The sequence below is a fragment of the Pan troglodytes genome, chromosome 13 (genome assembly GCF_028858775.2).
Source record: "Pan troglodytes isolate AG18354 chromosome 13, NHGRI_mPanTro3-v2.0_pri, whole genome shotgun sequence".
Classification (NCBI taxonomy): domain Eukaryota; kingdom Metazoa; phylum Chordata; class Mammalia; order Primates; family Hominidae; genus Pan; species Pan troglodytes.
Genome location: NC_072411.2, coordinates 99,780,894 through 99,800,526, shown reverse-complemented (window position 1 = coordinate 99,800,526; position 19,633 = coordinate 99,780,894). Strand labels below are relative to the sequence as shown.

Genomic DNA, 19,633 nt, shown 5'->3' with positions numbered 1-19,633 from the left:
CATGGCCAATGAATGAGTGAGGCAGTGATAGCTGAGGGCATGCCCTTCTCCATTTCCACCATCACAGGACTCCACCAACAGACATCCTTGCTCCACAGCTCCCACTTGGCTGGCTGAGTCAGCTTGTAACAGAAGTGATGGCACCACCTGCTCCTCCCTTTTCCCCCAAATATTTTTTGCACCCCTATAAACCTTTTGCACCCCTAACTCCATATGCTTCCCAGAGAACTCAATCAGCACATTGTAAATATTATCCTTATTATGTCATCTGCATTAATAGCTATCTAGAATAATCCTTTATTAACTTTATGGAAACTTTTGCCTACACATTATATTAATTTTCACAGAATCAAAAAATGTCTATCAGCTTGATTATAATTTTTGAGTCTCCACTGTTGATTAAAATGCAGTTTTCCACCCCTAGATTGTACATGTAAATCCTACCTTTTTCTGCAAGATTTTTATTTCTTTTTGAAACTATGTATTTGGTCTGTTTATAATTTATTTCTAAATTTGGTTTTTATATTTATATAAGTGTTAATGAGTGTGTATAAGTGTCAAATAAATTTTTAAAAATAAGATGAGGGTCTATTTTTATTTTCTTCCAGATGAATGTCTATTTGTGCCAACACTATTAAATAATCCTATTGTCTCCTCACTGAATAGAATTATCCTTCTTGTCATATATCACATTTCTACATGTACTTCAATCTACTTTTGGATTGTCCTGATTCCCATCCAATACCAATTAAGTTGATTACAGTGACCATGTGTTATGTTCTAATATCCATCTTCCCTCTATATTGTAGATAGAGGGATTTCTGTAAAGTACAAATCTGACTTCCCACTATTAAGATTCATTGGCTTCCCAGTGCCAGCTGAATAGAGTCCAGGCTCTTTGGCACATATGGCCATGGCTCCTATCTACATCCCTGGAATCCTCTCTGGCTACACCACTTCTCTTCTTTCACACTCTAGGACTATTAGGCTACTTGAAATCCACTGAATACTGAATGCATTTCATGCTTTCACCTCTTAGTTATATGAAATCCCTTTCCCACCTCTCTTCCTTGAGCTAACCATCACTCCTTCAAAATTCATTTCAGACATTGTCTTTTCCAGAAAGTGTTTCCAAAACCCTCAAGTTACCATGTATTCTCCATTAATACCTTTTATACCCAGTGTACTATATTTACATCTTTTTAAGTGTGTCTGCCTTTTTAAGTGTGTGTTTCCTCTGCCTTCTAGAACAAAACAAAACAAACAAAAAAAAGCAGATCTTGAGGACCATGCTCTTCTGTAGGAGTTTCCACACATTGTGTTTGCAAATTCTTGTTGGTTTTTGAAGACGCCCATCATTTACTATGTCTCTATGTTAGTATTTATGCACATTATAAAACATACACCAAAGAGTTTTAAGAAGATGAAGCAAATATTACTTTAAAATGTTTTGCTAATGGTGATGGCTTTATATCACCATTAGCTAATATCTTAAGAAACAATATCCATTTAGGGCCTTCTGTTGTTTATGGAAGAGGGTGTACATCCACATACTAAAAAGTCAATTTTGGGGAGCTGACTTCTTATAAGATATATTGTCATTGTTTTTACTTCATGATGTGGCTGAGGACGTGCTTGTAGTAAGAATAGAAGAAGGGAACGCTCTGCAATTTTTGAAATGTTCACTAGAATTATCTTTGATTTATGTTCTCTGGAATATTTAAGCCATGCATCCATCTTGAGTTAGTTTAATTCAAACTAACACAACATAATTTAAAACTCATTTAGCTGGGCTCATGGACCAGGCAATGAGTTGGAGCTGTCAACTTCTCCATGTTCTAGAACTCCCAATCTTCCCTCAAAATATTTTTACCCATATATGGATCAAGTAAGGGTAAGAGTGGAATCTACATATCAAACATTAGCAAAGCTTGATTTACTTCTTATCAATTTAGATAAATAAAAATATGAGCTCTAATATTTTATTCCCATATCCCTGGGGTACTACTGCTCTACCTCAATAGTTTAAGATAAAATATTGAATGTCTGTTATGTGTCATTACAGAGTTAAGTTCACAGTGTACAAAAATGAATAAGACCTGACACATATCTCTAATCATCAAAGAAATGCAAATTAAAACTGCAATGATGTATCACCTCACATCTGTTATATAGCTATCATCAAAAAGGTGAAAGATAATAAGTGTTGGTGAGGATATGGAGAAAAGGGAAGCCTAGTTGGTGGAAATGTACATTTGTACAGTCATTTTGAAAAACAGTACAGAGGTTCCCCAAAAAAACTAAAAATAGAATTACCATATGATCCAGCAATCCCAGTTCTGGGTATACATTCAAAGAAACTGAAACAAGTATGTCAAAGAGATATCTGCACTCCCATGTTCACTGCAACATTATCCACAAAAGCCAAGATATAGAAGCAATCTAAGCGTCCATCAACAGATAAATGGGTAAAGAAAATGTGGTATATGTACACAATGGAATACTATTCAGCCTTTAAAAAGGAAATCTTGTCATTTGCAACAATATAGATGAACCTGGAGGACAATATGTTAAGTGAAATAAGCCAGGCACAGAAAGGCAAATACTGTATGATCTCACTTACATAGAGAATCTAAAAAAGTCAAACTCATAGAAACAGAAAAAGGGAAGACATTGGTCAAAGGGTACAAAATTTTACTTAGATAGAATGAATAAGTTTTACTGATACATTTCAAAATTGCTAAAAGAGTAGATTTTAAATGTTCTCACCACAAGAAAAATGATAAGCAGATGAGATGATGGATATGTTAATTCACTTGACTTAATTATTCCACAATATATACATATATCAAAATATCACATCGTACCACATAAATATATACAACTATGCACTTATAAAATATTTTTATTTGTCAATTAAAAAAAAGAACTACAGAACATCAGAGCTATTAAAGGACCAACCAGTGAGCTTTTTAGATTTGCCTACCACCAGGCTGGCAGAAGCTTCCGAGAGTGAGAACTTACAGTGTGCCAATGAAAAGGAATCTGTACTCTCACAAATTGTTATGGGAAAATCAATCAGGAGAAATCAATTAAAATTTAGAATCCACATATCCATTGAGGGGGAAAAGGAACAAAGAAAAAGGTTATCTGGCAATAATCAATTGTTCTTCACTCTTAATCCAGAAGGATGTCATAGTGGTCTAGAAGGACAGCTGTGTTCTAGCCATGAGCTAGCCTGTCTAAAGTACCAAGAAGTCTCCTAGTTTATATCTTAATGAAAAAAAAAGCCACCTTTTACTAAGCATCACAACTAAAACTTTCCTTTACAGTTAAACATGTCCAAATTCACTTCTGTGAGTTAAGGACAAGAAAGTAAGTATCTGATCTCATTCTACCTATAAGGATTAGAGGACAGTCCAGCTGGTGAGCCTCTTAATGGTCCAAATGTCTAAAGTAAGAATCAAATGGTGGGGACTTAGACAAAGTGTGGTATGGGGTGAGGCTTATCTGTTCATTTATTCCCTTATTCTACAAATATTTTTTGAGTTCATACTTTATGCTAGTCAGTAGGTTCTATATTGTATGTTCTTGTATCTAAGTAGTGCTCACAGTAAACAGCATAAGCAAATAAATGAACTAATTTTTACCAAAAAAAATCCAATAAATCAAATATTGTTCTAGTCTTCGTCTCTGTAACAACCTCTCCAAGTCTAAGTGTTGTGTTCCCTGTAGGAGAAAAGAAGATCTGAGCTGTCCTCTTTGCTTTCTTAAGGCATTTTTTAAAACTCTATCCCTCACCTCTCCTATTTCAAACATCCAACCATTACAGAGAAAAAGAAAGCACCTAAAATCCTCCAAAATGAAACAATAAGTTAATAGATCTGGAAACAAGAAAAAAAAATAAAATGGAAACAGAGGCATCTTCTAAACATGTCTTTACATGTTGTTTTATCTACCAAGTTAAATCACTCCCTGGTCTGGGCTATCTCTGTACCTGGCAACTCTTCTACTGCCATGCTTAGCACAATGAATGTATAAACTTTTTACTTACTTAGCTGCTTCTTGCACTAGACCACAGGCTGCTTAGCTGCTTCTTGCACTAGATCACAGGCTGCCACTAGGTCTTGCTACCAGAGCAAGAACTAGGCCTTAATCATTGCTGTATCCCATGCCATAGCATAAAGCCTGCCCACAGGAGGAACAAAATAGTTATCCACATCTATAAACTAGAGAATGCATCCAAAGGGTTATCAAGAAAATGAGAGCCAGAAGTAGATATTAGGAGCTACAATCTGAAGTTAGAAAACTCAAGAGGCAAGAAGGGAAGAACTGTCAACTAGGGAAGGCAAGAAAGAAGGGTAGTTGGGTAAATCCCTGAAACAAAGACTATGTTCTGAACAGACTGTGCAAAGAAAAAAGATGAGAAACATTGGGAACCTGGCAGAAAACTTAAGAAAATGGGATGTATAGGTTTGCAATTTGTAATGTGCTGTACTTTTATGTTTATCTTGGTAAACAGTATCTCCCATATGTGAAACCAGATTTCTGAATGAGCCTCACTAATCCCTCTCCATCATCACCCATGCCCAACAGTCTCAATTCCTCACTGGTATCTCTTTAACCTTTTCCCAGTGTTTGATTCTCACTCCTGTCACCTTTGTTCAGGTCCCCATTATTTTTCACTTGAATTGTTTTCTCCTCCAAATTCAATTATCTGTTTCCAGTCTGTGCCCCTCAAAAACTCTTCCTTGATATGAAAATATCTTCCTAAAATTTGGCTCTGATTATACAACTTCCTGGTTCAATCATCTTCAATGGTCCCTATTTACAAAGGTCTCCAGAATAAAATTCTCTTTATTGCCATAGTATAAGTAACATGACAAAGTGCACTGAGCCCGAACATAAATCATGCTACTGTAAAGACACATGCACATGTATGTTTATTGCTGCACTATTCACAATAGCAAAGACTTGGAACCAACCCAAATGTCCATCAATGATAGACTGGATTAAGAAAATGTGGCACATATACACCATGGTATAATACTATGCAGCCATAAAAAAGGATGAGTTCATGTCCTTTGCAGGGACATGGATGCAGCTGGAAACCATCATTCTGAGCAAGCTATCGCAAGGACAGAAAACCAAACACCACATGTTCTCACTCATAGGTGGGAACTGAACAATGAGAACACTTGGACACAGGGTGGGAAACATCACACCCCAGTGCCTGTTGTTGGGTAGGGGGCTGGTGGGGGGGGATAGCATTAGGAGAAATACCTAATGTAAATGATGAATTAATGGGTGCAGTAAACCAACATGGTACATGTATACCTATGTAACAAACCTGCACGTTGTGCACATGTCCCCTAGAACTTAAGGTATAATTTTAAAAAAGGAACAAAGTTTTGAAAATGACATCCACCACTTACTAGCAGTGTGACCACGAGAGTCACTTTTACCTCTCTAAGACTCAGGTTTCCAATGAGAGAGAGAAAAAGAGAGACTAAGAAAAAGAGAGAACTAAGACTTAAAAAGAATGTGGCTAGCCCAGCGTTAGGTACATGATGCAGGCTCAATATCTTTCCCTCAATTTTTCTGCCCAGACCAGCATTCCAGCCTTAACGATGCCCTTACCCAGCCCTGGACACTGTGCTCTATGATGCTATCCTCTGTTCTCCCACAGACCGTTGATCATTGTTAATATATCACTCAGCCTCTTATGCCTGTATTTTATTTTCTTATAAGCATATTTATATTATACTGTTTGGAGTAATTAGTTTTTTCTATCCTTCTAGATTTAAAATGCTTTGAGAACAGAGGTTTGACCTTGTTCTTCAAGCTTGTCCAACTGGTGGCCCATGGGCCACATTTGAATGCGGCCCAACACAAATTCGTAAACTTTCTTAAAACATTATGAGATTTTGTGATTTATTTTTTTAGCTCATAAGCTATCGTTAGTGTTTATGTATTTTATTGCCCAAGACAATTATTCTTCCAATGTAGCCCAGGGAAGCCAAAAGATTGGACACCCCTGTTCTTCATCTTCATATCTCCCATATTATATTCCATTATGTACTGCACAGAATAGGAACTCTGTTAAGTGTCTACTAAATTGGGGTGCATTGCATAATTTTATGTGGTTTATCCAAGTTTTAAAGCTGAACTTTCCTTTTGGTGTAAGAATTAATAGTAAGAGGCAGAACAGAGAACTGCTACACTGAAAATAAAGTATATCCCTCTAGTACCCAACACCAGCCTTGAAATACAGTTAGCGTTCCCTAAATTACGTAAATTTTTGTCAGATTAAACGCCTACTGCGCTGAATACATTTTTTAAGAGAATGTAGTTCTTGAAAATAAGTGTTTTTAGTCAAAATGTTTTGGGCAAGAGAGGATAGTAACATCTACCCAAATCCAGCAACAGTCCTAGGAAAAAAAAAATGCCCAAAGAAGATTAGTTCTACTGGTATTGAACAGTAAGATTATTATGCTTTAGAATATGAGTTTTCATCTAAATAGGTTTGTATTCTCGATTTCCACAGAGACTGAAACCTGGTAAAATGAGCTTAAATTGCATGCAGAAATGTATAATGACTTTAGGGATTCTTCGGGTAAGATAAACAAAAATTATTTCCCATTTTATTTTGGGTAAAATAATATGAAGAGCTAATCTTTGAATAAATCAAAAATTAATATAGTCACTCTGTTTTTAATTCTATATCTTGAAGGCAAAGTAACCCAAAGTCAAACTTTTATAGTAGTGTGTACAATAGTTATTACTGGTGTAACTTTTAACAGTTGTTACTGCTGATTCTTTAAAAATATGTGGCAAAATGGTTATGATCAAGAACTGTGGGTTGGGGGGGAGACGAGGGTTAAACCTCCTACAGCTTTAGATCTTGACCAAATTACTTATCCTTCAAATCTCTGCTTCATCACGTACTATGACGATAGTTGGAGCATCTATCTGAAAGGTTGCTGTGAGCATGAAAAGATTAAATGATACTGATCATAAAGCATTGTGCCTGAAACAAAGTGAGTACTTGATAAATGGCAGCTATAATAATGATAATCATTACTATAAGTTTATCCAGTTGTAATCATTTTAGCTACCTACTAGAAATACGTATTATTTACAAAGCAGTCTTCTTTCAGCCAGGCATGGTGGCGTGGGCCTGCCTGTGGTCCCAGCTACTCAGAAGGCTGAGGTGGGAGGATCGCTTGAGCCCAGGAGGTCGAGAATTCAGTGAGCGTGATCGCACCACTGCACTCCAGCCTGGGCGACAGAGTGAGCCTTCGTGTCTAAATAATTAGTCAACTGGACGGGCACGGTGGCTCAAGCCTGTAATCCCAACAATTTGAGCGGCCAAGACAGGCAGCTCACTTGAAGTCAGGAGTTCAAGCCTGGACAACATGGTGAAACCCCGTCTCTACTAAAAATACAAAAATTAGCCGTGGTAGCGGGCGCCTGTAATCCCAGCTACTCGGGAGGCTGAGACAAGGAGAATCGCTTGAATCCGGAAGGCGGAGGTTGCAGTGAGCCGAGATGGCGCCACTGCACTCCAGCCCGGGCGACAGTGCGAGACTCCGTCTCAAAAATAAAAATAATTAGTAAATTAATTCATTAATTTAAGAAAAAAAGCGCGATCTTCTTCCAAAGGCGATCCCAAGGCTGCTGGAGGCTGAAACCGCTAAGTCGCCCTCTACCGCGCGGGTGGCTTCGTCCCGGACCCCTCCAGAGGCTGTGCCACTGCTGGAGGTGCTCAGCGGGGCCGGGACCCGCTTGGGGCGCCGTCCGGGGCGAGCACCGGAGCCCGACTGGGCTGAATGGCAGGTCCTGACCAAGCCACCCGCGCGGCCCCGCCCGCCTGGCGGGATGAGTGACGGCGGCAACAGGTGCAGAGCGGCGTCCGCGGCTTCTCGGGAGCCCCCGAGTTTTGCGAGTCAGGCCCCGAGAGTCAGAGTTTGACTCTAGAACCTTCTTCGCTTTACACCAGTCTTCGGAAGTCGCCCGTCAACCGGCTTCTTCCACCTCAGTAAAGCCTTAAGGTCACCTCAACCTCTCGAAACCCACCAGTCCCAGAGGCCGACTCTTCTCAAGTGGAGGAGAGGGGAAGGCGTGCATGGAGCTTTGCCTGACCGCTCGCTCTCTCCTCCCCAGCAGTCTGAGAGAAGGCGAGAGGGGTCCCAGAACCGAGCCCTCGCTCCGCACGCCCCACGCCCGCCCCGCTGTGCCGTGCGCTCTGCCCCTGAGACGCCCCGGCTCGGAGTCCCAGGGCCACAGCCGAAACTCGCCCTCCCGCGCCCCTCTCCGGCTTGCGGCGCCCGCCCGCACTGCCACCTGCCACCCGAGGCGACGCAGTCCGCTTCTCCCCACCCTCCAGGTGGCAGGTTCAGGGCCCGGGTCCGAGCCTGCTTCCCTGCAGCTGCCACAGCCACCCTCGCCGCCAGGGGGCGAGAGTCCCAGGCAGGACAAGCAGCGCTGCTGCCTTGGCGTGAAGGTGGTTTCAAACTTTAGGCTTCTTTTCCCTACCCCGCGTCTCTGAAGAGCAGAGAGGAAGATGGAAACCGAGTCCGGGCCGGTGAGTACGGCGATCAGGGCCCCAGGGCGCGGGATAGCGGGGAGAAAGAGCAGCGTGGAGCCTGTCCCTGAGGGCTTGGAGGGGCGAGGTGAAGGCCCCAAACGCTCGCTGTCTGGTTGGGAAGAAACGTGGCCAGGTGCCCCATCGACCGCTGCCAGGAGCCACCCGCCCGCAGACCTCGTCTGGCTGTGTCATGGGGGTCAGAAAGGCGCCGCCACGGGGCCTGGACTGGGTGTAGACGGGCCAGGGGACCTCAGGCGTGGATGTTTCGGGAGGCGGCGGGCGGCCAGGCACCCAGCGGAGTCCGAGCAGATAAACCGCTTTCCCGCCGAAATTGGGCTAGGCAGCGTCTTTGACGCTCCCTGCGGCCGAACTCGACCCAGCCGCCCAAGGCGAGGAGTTGCCAGGGCGGTCGACGCCTCCACTCCCCAACTGGTCAGCGAGGACCGGAAGGTCTGAGAGACCTGGCAGGGCCCGCCTGTGGCCCAGGCGGGACCCGGACACTCTAGCCCTGGCTGTGCACCCAAGCCAGTCAGGGTGGACTTGGGGAAGTGAAGGAGGACTGCCCGCACAGGCCCGAGGCGCAGCGGCAACGTGCCATCCCGCCCCGCCCCGTCCCGCCGCCAGCAGCCAATCAGGGAGCGCCGCGCGAGGGTGGGGCCCAGCTGCGCACGAGGCCAGCGGCGGGGTCGCTGCCGTTGAGGCTTCCCGCCACTGCTGCTGGCGGATTTGTGGGGCAAAATTTCTCGCTGGCTAGCCTTCTTTTCCCTCCCGCACTTTGGTGGGGAGGGGCTGGATCCTCGTTTCGGTGCCCAAGTTCACGATGACCCGAGAGAACTCGAGGAAGTTGTCGCCGCGGCCATTTCCCCCAGTGCCGCAACTTGCTGGCCTTGGAGGGGGAGGAGCGCCGAGGCAGTGACTGCGACGGTTAGCCCGCCCGTTCCTGCTGTCTTCGTTTGCAAAATAGATGCTAGATCTCGAGGTTGATTCTCAAGGGGAGGGGCCAGTGAGGGCACATTGCTTTGGAGGAGTAGTTTAATAAACTCTCTAGTGCTGGAAGTTTTAGCAAACGGAGGAGCCTTCAAACCCGACAACAGTCCCCATCTAGATGTTTCCGTAACACATGCGGAATTATTGCTAGTGGAATTTCAGGCTTTCTTTGTTGTTTAACTCAATGCATCGCTAATTGTTTATAATGAACTTAGATGTTGCCTCCACCTGAGCCTTGCTATTGCTAACATTAAAATATTTTGTAGGCCTGGCGCGATGGCTCCCGCCTGTAATCCCAGCACTTTGGGAGGCCAAGGCGGGCGGATCACGAGGTCAGGAGATCGAGACCATCCTGGCCAACATAGTGAAAACCCGTCTCTACTAATACAAAAAAATTAGCTGGGCGTGGTGGTGCGCACCTGTAGTCTCAGCTACTCAGGAGGCTGAGGCAGGAGAATCTCTTGAACCGGGGAGGCGGAGGTTGCAGTGAGCCGAAATCACGCCACTGCACTCCAGCCTGGCGACAGAGCAAGACTCTGTCTCAAATATATACATATATATATATATTAGACTGCTGTTATACTGTATTCTTTAGCCTTCAGCCTATTTGGCATATCATGAGCAGGTCTCTCCTGAAGAAATGATTCACTTTTAGTCATTCAACAGATATTTATTGAGCACCTGCTGTGTACTGTCAGTACTTTAGATGCTGCCATGAAAAAAGCAAAACTTCTGCCCTAGTGCATTACATAATAGTGGAGACAGATAATAAACATACTAAGTAAACTATATCGTATGTTAGAAAATGATGAGGGAGAAAACTTAAGCAGAGCGAGCCCACAATAGAGCCTTAGAGAGTGGAGGAGAATGAAGTGAATTGAGTGTGAAAGGTTGTTTTTCTTTTCTCAGGGAGTATCCTTTAGTTTCTCGAGATTGGAAATAAAGCACTGTTTACTTCCGTTCATTTCATCCTTCTCTCAATGAAATATAATGGGGTTTGTCTTTTACTTAAACTTGCGAACATATTAGTACGTCTTATTTTCAATAAGAGAATTTCATGAAGAATGATTTTTTAAATTTAGCAAATAGGTAATTTTGACACTGTAAACAAATGGGCAGAAAGACAAGATTACATCTACTAGAGCTGTTATATTATCTCTAGCAATACAAAATCCATAGTTGAAAAATACTAAGCATTCCAGAATTACCCATTCTGAGCATTATATCCTACTGAGCGAAGTGACTGAAGTCACAAATAACCTCCAAGTGCCCAGAGAGAAAGCTGTTAAGATTAGATTCCCAGTTTCTTTCATTGGAAACTACAACATAGTAATTATTAAATGTGGTGGCTTTTCTGTGTTTTAAAAGAAGTATTTACATATTCCCTTATTAGGAGTACGTACTTCCTTAAGGCTGGATGGGGAAGAGAGCCCATAAGGTCCAGCCTATAGCCCAATTGCCACTCCTGCCCTAGTCATTTCTCTGTACATCTTGCAAAGATTAATTTAGGGATTGTGGTTGTATTGGCCAGAGAAGAAAGAGCAGAACAAATTTGAAAAAGAACAACTTTATTACCTGAGCTGGAGATTCATTTTCATGAGTTTGTTTCTCAGAGAATTGGAATTATGAACTTCAAGCTTTTGTTATTTTCTTTCTCGTTCTTTTTGAGATGGGGTCTTTCTTTGTTGCCCAGGCTGGTCTCGAACTCCTGATCTCAAGCAATCCTCCTGCCTCAGCCTCCCAAGCAGCTGGGATTACAGGCACAAGCCACAACACCCAGTTTACTTCAAGTTTTTTGAAGCACACATTTAGGATATTATGGGGTTTGTCTTTAGGATATTATGGGGTTTGTCTCAGAAGTGTGTTTAGTGTTTCCAGATGGAAAATAATTCACCAGTTCTTGAATTGGTTTCTCTTCAACGTGATTCTCAAGTCTTGGGTTTTTTTTCAGTTATACCTTAAAAGTCTATTATCTTACCGTTCTGCAAAGGCTTATACATTTATATATATTTATTAAAATTTAAATTATGTCCTCTAACTTAGAATTGTGAACATGTGGATATGTACTGAGCTAATTCTTTGGAATAAACATTTATGAGCTACAAGTATATAATTTTTTAACAAAATCAGTCCAATCTTCAAATTGACAAGTGCATTTAAAATTTTGACTTTCAGGCTGAAAATGGTGATTGTGAATGTTAGAGTTTATTAACTTGTCGATGACCATTAGTTAAAGACCACCAGGAACACATGCGTCATTTAGTAAAGTTGGGTCTGTTAATTGTTCAAACAAGGGAAAACATAAACCATGGGGCCTCTCAATCAGAAGGTGTTAGAACTTACAGGATATAGGCTTCTGTTGAGCAATTTTTAGAGAGGGTTTAAGGAAGTAGGGCTTTACTCTGGAATGTATAGCGTCAGGAAATGGTAGTAATTCTATGATTGGATGTGTTAACTTTTATCTAAAAGGAAAGAAAAATGGATTGAGGCTAAAACTATAGCTGATAAAGAAGGAGCAGTCACTCATATCAGCCAGAATGGAGGGTTGTTTGGTTATTCTTGTGGTTTGCGCAATGCCTTTGTTTTTGTCAGCATTCAAACATGATTATGGAGTGGTCTTGTTTTTAATCTTGATCCATCAGAGTCACAGGGTGACTTTGTCTGATGTTGGTGTTCTGTTAACAAGAGAACACCACAGCCTAGCTGTGAGTGCCAGGCCAACTCCTAACAACACCAGGGTGTAGTTGATTGTGTCAGGCTGGGACTGTTTTTCTCTTTCTCAAACATGTTCATGAGTTTAATATTCCCCTTAATAATTAAGTAATAGGTTTGATAATAATATAAGCATTTTAAGTAATATATTTAATATTTAAAATCTCTATAGTGGAGTAGATTCTGTGTTTCCTAGTTCTGTTGCCTTAAAAAGCTCTTAGCTCTAATTATAATTTTTATAATATTAAAAGTAAAGCCTAGAATACTATATTTTGCCTAAATGACTCTTCTTTTTGAAAAATATATGTTTTTGGTCTGCATCAAAAGCAGACTGCATTATACCCAGTGCAAAAAGTGTAAAAGAATTTTATTTTACAGCAAACATCAAACCAGATGCAAACAGATTCATTATCTCCATCCCCTAATCCTGTGTCACCTGTGCCTTTGAATAACCCAACAAGTGCCCCAAGATATGGAACAGTGATCCCTAATCGCATCTTTGTAGGAGGAATTGATTTTAAGGTACCTATTTATGCATGCAGTAAAGTGTATTTTTTCGTTAGAAGTCTTTATTTCTCAGAAATTGTTTCTTTGTGCAACTATAAAATAACATATTTGCATAATGATTAACAGATTTTGAATTATCTTATTATAAAGAATCTTTTCAACCAGCATGTAGGTTACATAAAGCATTAAAAACTGTTCAACGTCAGATATAAAGAAATTGATCCTCACTGACTTGCTGTGGGCTGCTAGCCACATAGTGACAGAGTGAGACTAGAAGCCTAGTTTTCTGTCTCATAGCTCCATACTCTTCCATACCAGAACTAATTATACTTTCTTGCCTAATATTCCAATAGCCAAAATAATTGATGATTATAATTTTCAAAAGAGACTCCATTTTTTAAAAACTTAGTTTTATGAAATACTATTTCTTTACCCCAACTCTTATCTCAGATTCCTGAGCAACCTCCTAGGCATCTATTCTTTGCAAAGCACTTTCTATGTTAGAATTTAGGATTTGATCACCAAAAAAGTCCTGTGTCCTTGTCAGAATAAAGCATCTTAAAAGTAGTATATTTAAGCAGAAAAAAAAATAACTATTCGGTACTAGGCTTAGTACCTGGGTGCCGAAATAATCTATACAACAAACCCCAATGATGAGTTTATAACAAATCTGCACGTGTACCCCGAACTTAAAATAAAAGTTTTTTAAAAAGTAATATATTTATATCATGTAATCAGCCATTCCACTGTTTCAAGGAAGCATAGTTCATGACATGATGTGCAGTGCCCCCCAGCCCACATAGGGGAGGTAAGAGTAAACACCTACAAGAAAGGCATGCATAGATATTTTAAGTGGAATACTCTTACTTTCAAATGGATATATAGAAGGATTTCCAAGCTTCTATTTTACATATTAGAAATTATAGGGAGAGTTATCATTTTCAACAAAAAAAAACCTTCCTTATGCCATTAGGTGTGATATTTGACATTTATAACTATTTCCATATAACCAATCTGTTACAATTTGGGTGGAATTTCTTTTTTCCTGCACAAGAGAAATGTTACACTTAGTGTATTTGCCAAAACAATGAGTCTTAAACAAGTATATGATTGTTTCACTAAAAATAAAGTAAGAAAAATTATTTCTTATAAAATATTTATTTTTAAAAAGATTTTCTTTGTGGAAAATACTGATAGCTGGCAGAAATGTTCAATTTGGGAATTCATTTATATTACAATAGATTAGCATGTTTTAAAAAATAAGTTATCAATAAATATAAACATTTGTATGGCCAGGTTATTTTAGGTTACTGAAGCCCATCAGCTACAGCATGCACTTTGGAGACGGTTGTTATAATGCAGCCATAGCTTTAAGGTAATTGCTAGGGCTTCCTCCTGTATACTTATACCTTTTTCAAAACCACAGATAAAGGCCAGCAAGGAAACCATTTACTTTAATAGCAAGTAGTCACAGACTTTTTAACCTTTCATTTTTATAAGCAAACAGACTATCCCTCTTAATGCTTACTTTTCTTGACTGTCTCTTTGTCACTAAAGAAGTGGAGCTACAAAATTGAGCTAGTGATTATTCTACCAGAGAATAGTTGGAATTAATTTGTATTCAAATATCTAGTAACAATTCTTATTCTAGCATTGATTTCATTTTCTGTTAACTGAAATAAAAGGCATTCAGTTTTTCTTAGATTGAATCAGTATTTGTCATTATCCAGCTTAGCAGGCTTTATGTTACCAACTAAAAACCAATAGTGTATGTAAGTAGTGAGGTGGCAGTTGAACTCAAAAGGCATAGCTCTGCACTAAGGCATGTCTTTTTGCAGTGTATATAAAGAAATTTTTTTCTAGAGAAAAGTTACTCTTGTAGACAAACAGTTACAGCTAAACCAGGAAATGAAATTGCAATGAATTTAGTGTCAGTATTCTGAGAAAAGGTGATATGAGTCTATTATCAGACTATTTCAATTAAAAAAACAGACATGCCAAAACCATCTTTGTAGACACCTTGTATGCTTTAAATCTAATTCTGATTCCAATTTTTATTTTATTATCAAAACAATGTCTGAATTTAGCTGAAATGTATATTGAGTACAGATAAGGAATCTAATAACTTTAAATCTTATAGTCACTCCATTGTTCTCACAGTTGAGTTCAAGCACTTTTGGAAATATATTCCTTTCCTAAAACTGACTTAGGAAAGGAGTTCCTGAGACTACTGATTAAAATAGAATGACTGGTGTAGGCCAACACAACCTAGTTCCACTGCCATGACTGTCGCTGAGCCACAAGAGCCAAAATAGTATTGTACCCTTACTATGGAAATACCATTCCTAATCCAAATTGGCTTTTTAAAAACTGGCCAGCTAGAGAACAAGAATCATTTAAAGATTTCTTTAAATAGTGAGTTTTGTAGTTTTAAAATAATTCAGCTTACATTTTTATTGGCATATGGTAATTTAACAACATAGCTATTGCATAAAGCAAGATATTTACCTTGATTTTAATCACCTAATGGTTTATGCACTGTTTTGATGATGAGAGGCATTTTTCATGCATCTTATCTATAATTTTTTCTGTCTCCAGAGCAAGCATGAGAATTATTCATCTTTTATCAACTAAAAATGCTTTTTAATGTTTTCTTTTTATGCCATTAGACAAATGAAAGTGATTTAAGAAAATTTTTTTCCCAGTATGGGTCTGTGAAAGAAGTGAAGATTGTAAATGACAGAGCTGGAGTATCCAAAGGGTTAGTATCACTATAGATTGTCTATGGAATTAGCAACTCTATTTTCATTGGATGACTAGGTTTTGTACGCCAGTTTACTTTGGTTCCATTTTCCAGCAGAGACCATCATGCCCTCTTCTTTCCTCCTACCTTTTGATTTCCTTGTGTGTGTGTGTGTGTGTGTGTGTGTGTGTGTGTGTGTATTTTGGAGGGAGGAGACACTGTAATATTTCTTAATTTGTTGAGAAGTTATTCTTGCATGGGTGGAGGGACCATTCAGTGGTAGGCAGCAAGCACTTAATGTAAGTAGCAGATGTACATTAGCTGAGGAATGACAAGCAAAAGGAATCAGATTCTTTTGGAATTGTATCCCTGCTTTAGGCCATAGAGAGCTTTATTTGAAAACAGCTGACACCAAGAAATGTCTGTAGGTTGTGCCTCAGAGACCTAATTAGGGGACCAGTATGAGAAATATAATTCTAGTGAGAATGATTTTTAATTGCTATATCAATGATAATGAAAATTGAGAAGAAAGTAATAGACTGTGTCTTTAAATGTGTATAGAGCTGTTTCAGTGGAATGCTATGTGTACAAAGCCGAATTTCAGAAAGGAAACAGATAGTTTACATAGTACACTCACTTAAGGAGTTGGACTGCAAAGTTAAAAGAAAATAGATAAGGCAGTAAAGTATTGTATTTATTTTCTTGAAAGAGAGGCGAGACATACATATTTATAGGCATAAGAAAAGGGACCCATTGAGGTGGTATTGGTGAGAAACAACATTCGACAGATGGATATGCTGGAAGAGATGGGATTCTACAGAAAGGTTATTTTTAAACAGATGAGATACTTCCTCAGAATGCCAAACAATATTAAGGTGAAGTGAGATTTACCTCTTTTGTTTGACTAACAGAATTTGCTATGTTTTGGTAATACCATTTTTTAATCATTGGAAAACATACGTGGAAATGTAAACTGTATTTTATGCCTTTTCCACTGGGTGGTGTGTGTGTTCTACCAAAAAAACAGTGTAAAAATAATTCCTTAACTTTTTAATGTTTGGGCAAATAGATAAAGAGAAATTCCTTTGTTTAAAAGAAGAAACTTTGTATATGATCCAGTAATTATGAATTGAAGAAAATAGTGAAGATATTTAGCATTACTCAGAAGAGTTTCCTTAAGTTATCTAAATAGCAATTATGTTTTGAGAGATACACTTTTTCTTTCTTTTGTTACTTTTTTATCTACCTATTGTGGCTTTTTGGACATGGAGCACATCATTTATGTGTATTTGTATCTTCACCATTATATGAATTGTGCTTGAAGTTAATTATGTATGAAAAACAGATGTGAAATCTGGGTTGTACATATTTTTAATTGATATTGTTTGGGAATATACTAATAATTACATTATCAGTTATATGTGCTAATAATAATAATTAAATAATACATTTACATTGTCATTCACCAATATAAGAAATTTTATTGTGTTGAAATTTTAAATTTTTTAGTTATTTTTCTACTTTGATTTCTCTTAGCCAAACTTCTATTAGTTTAAAAGGAGATTATTGCTCTGGATTGAAATTTATTGCATCCCCAATTTTTAAGCCACAGCATGAATCTCTTGTGCTTTTCTTTCCTGCATACAGCTGAGAGCTGAAGCTGTTTCAAGATCTCAGGGGTTTTTTTTCTTTTAGTTCCTGACTAAAAATGACAGTGTTAGGCTGTGAATGATTCTTCTAAGATTCCCATGCTAGTGCAGCATAGAAACATGCCTACTCCTACAGTGGCCGATGGTTTAAAAACAAAATTTTTAAACATTTTAATATAATTAATATAACATTCTAAGAAAATGATTAATTAGTAATAATTAATGCATTTATTTAGGTATGGTTTCGTCACTTTTGAAACACAAGAAGATGCACAAAAAATTTTACAAGAGGTATGATCTTTTGGTGTATTTAACTTCATTTCTGGAAATTTTGTATTTGAAACTAATCTTTTCGGGTTTCAAATACAATAATCAACTGCTTTTTAAAAAAGGTTTGCATCTTAAGATTGGCATTGGTCTCTAGGAAACTTAATCTGCAGAAGAGCAAATTCCAAAATCACTACAAGTATGGTTGTGAAACTGTAATATAATGTTTCGCTTTATTTACTTAAATTAAGAACTTGGGGATATATCTTTTGTGAAGTGTTAATAGCATTTTGAATGTTTAAAAAACACTACAAATGTGGATTCCAACAGTGAGGTTATCTGAGATGATTTCCCTCCTGTGAAAAACATTATATAAACTAAGAATATTCACAGAAAAAAAGCCTATAGCCAGCAATTCAGTGTAATAACTTTAAGTTAAGGCAAATATAACATTTAACTTTTTTAGAAAAAAAGTAGAATTTGAATTGTATGTTATTAAAATCAAATACAGTCAATTCTTGTTATTTGTGGCAGTTATGTTCTCTAACATTGCTAGGAACACTGAATTAGCAAATGCTGAACTCTTCTTTCTAGGGGAAGTACAAGGTAATGTTCCCAAGAACCTCTGGTCACAATATTGTCATCAACCTATCAATATATAACCTTGTTTTATATGGTTTTCCATTTAAAGGCATCATATATAACAGATTACTGGTTCATTAACATTGAAGCCATGGCCAATAGCACTATAATTCATGCTTGAATTAAGCACATCTAATATATATATTCTCCATAATGCCTATGACAGTCTTCTTGTGCTAGCCAGCACTTCAACAATACACATGGGGGCCATTTTAAATAGCAAAATCACCAACAAAAAGCACAAAAATGGAGAAAACATGGCACTAAATAGAAAGCTCTCTCTTAGAGTATGAGCACTGGAACAAGAAGAAAGAATATCGCCTTATTTGACCTCAACTGGGAGCATGCGCATCAGGCTACTCAAATTTTCCGCCGCTCTTCACGTGTCCACTAATAACCTCAAAATTGCCACAAATATTAATTTTAGGATTACAAGTAAATTTTAGCAAATAGGCAAATTCACAAATACAGAATCCATGAGTAATGAGGATTGACTGTATTACAAATGGAGAAAATGGGGAATTGCGGTCAGACCCAGATCTATTTCAGTCTGAAGACGGCTCTTTCCCACTATTCCTTGCTGCTTTGAAAGAATATTATAGTCTGAATTTTTGAAATTCTTTCTAACTAGTTTTTCCTTATTGATTTTATAAATAATAGTGCTAAAATAATAAAATAATTTCTTTTTTCTTTATTTTAGGCTGAAAAACTTAATTATAAGGATAAGAAGCTGAACATTGGTCCAGCAATAAGAAAACAACAAGTAGGGATCCCTCGTATGTATTGAGAACTAATGTATTTTTAAATATTTTTGCATGGTTCTTTTTTGAAATATAAGACTTTTTATAGAACTTTATTAAAAGATCATGTTTCTTTCATCTAATAAAGTTATTTTAGCAAAGTTGGTGGAAAAACTGAATATTTTTGCCACAAAATAATGTATCTCAATTTTTTTTGGCTGGGAAAAAATTTATATACATAAAGATGCTTAAGTATATTCCATGTAGTTACATCATTAAAGGAAAAAAAGCTTTCGTGATGAAAATATCATTTAATATAGCAAAAGTAATTAGAAGTAATTTAATAATTTAGACTTACTAATGAGAAAAATTTTAATTAGAAACTAATTTAAAATTAATCAGAGTAAAAATATTGAAAGTGAAAACATAGAACTAATATCAGAAACTCGCTGCATGCTGTGTACTGTAACCCAGCCAGGTGTGTCATAATTTTCAGGGGGACAATCCCTAAAGCTTTAGGAATTGGCTAAATTATGTATCTACCTTCCTCAAATTTCTCTAATGCTTTCAATTCTATCTTTCCTCACTCTTTCTACTTATTAAGTTAGGCATCTTTATAGTTAACTTTTTACCTTTAATATTTATTAAAATTCCTAACAGTCTTTGGCTAGAAGGAGAAATGTGATGTAAAATTTATAACTAACTTATTTTCCCTTAGCCACATCCTAGTGTCTACGGGAATGTTTAAAACATTAGGTTATTATATATAATCTGTTAACAAATTAATAGATTGTAT

General features: G+C 38.2%; 1 protein-coding gene across 17 annotated transcripts in view; it reads left to right on the top strand.

Moving 5' to 3' along the window:
- The first annotated feature begins 7,543 nt into the window (after positions 1-7,543).
- The window catches only part of BOLL (boule homolog, RNA binding protein), a 77,173-nt gene continuing 65,083 nt past the window's right edge, over positions 7,544-19,633 (top strand). For 8 of the 17 annotated variants that reach the window (XM_054679196.2, XM_016950281.4, XM_016950280.4 and 5 more), the window contains exons 1-5: positions 7,750-8,587; positions 12,668-12,811; positions 15,466-15,557; positions 17,425-17,479; positions 18,798-18,873. In XM_054679196.2, coding sequence (XP_054535171.1) covers positions 8,567-8,587; positions 12,668-12,811; positions 15,466-15,557; positions 17,425-17,479; positions 18,798-18,873 — 388 coding nt within the window. In that variant the 5' untranslated portion in view covers positions 7,750-8,566. Of the gene's footprint in view, positions 8,588-8,711; positions 9,570-12,667; positions 12,812-15,465; positions 15,558-17,424; positions 17,480-18,797; positions 18,874-19,633 lie in introns of those variants that run through there. The other 9 variants (XM_063790644.1, XM_063790645.1, XM_063790643.1 and 6 more) reach the window with 6 other exon arrangements.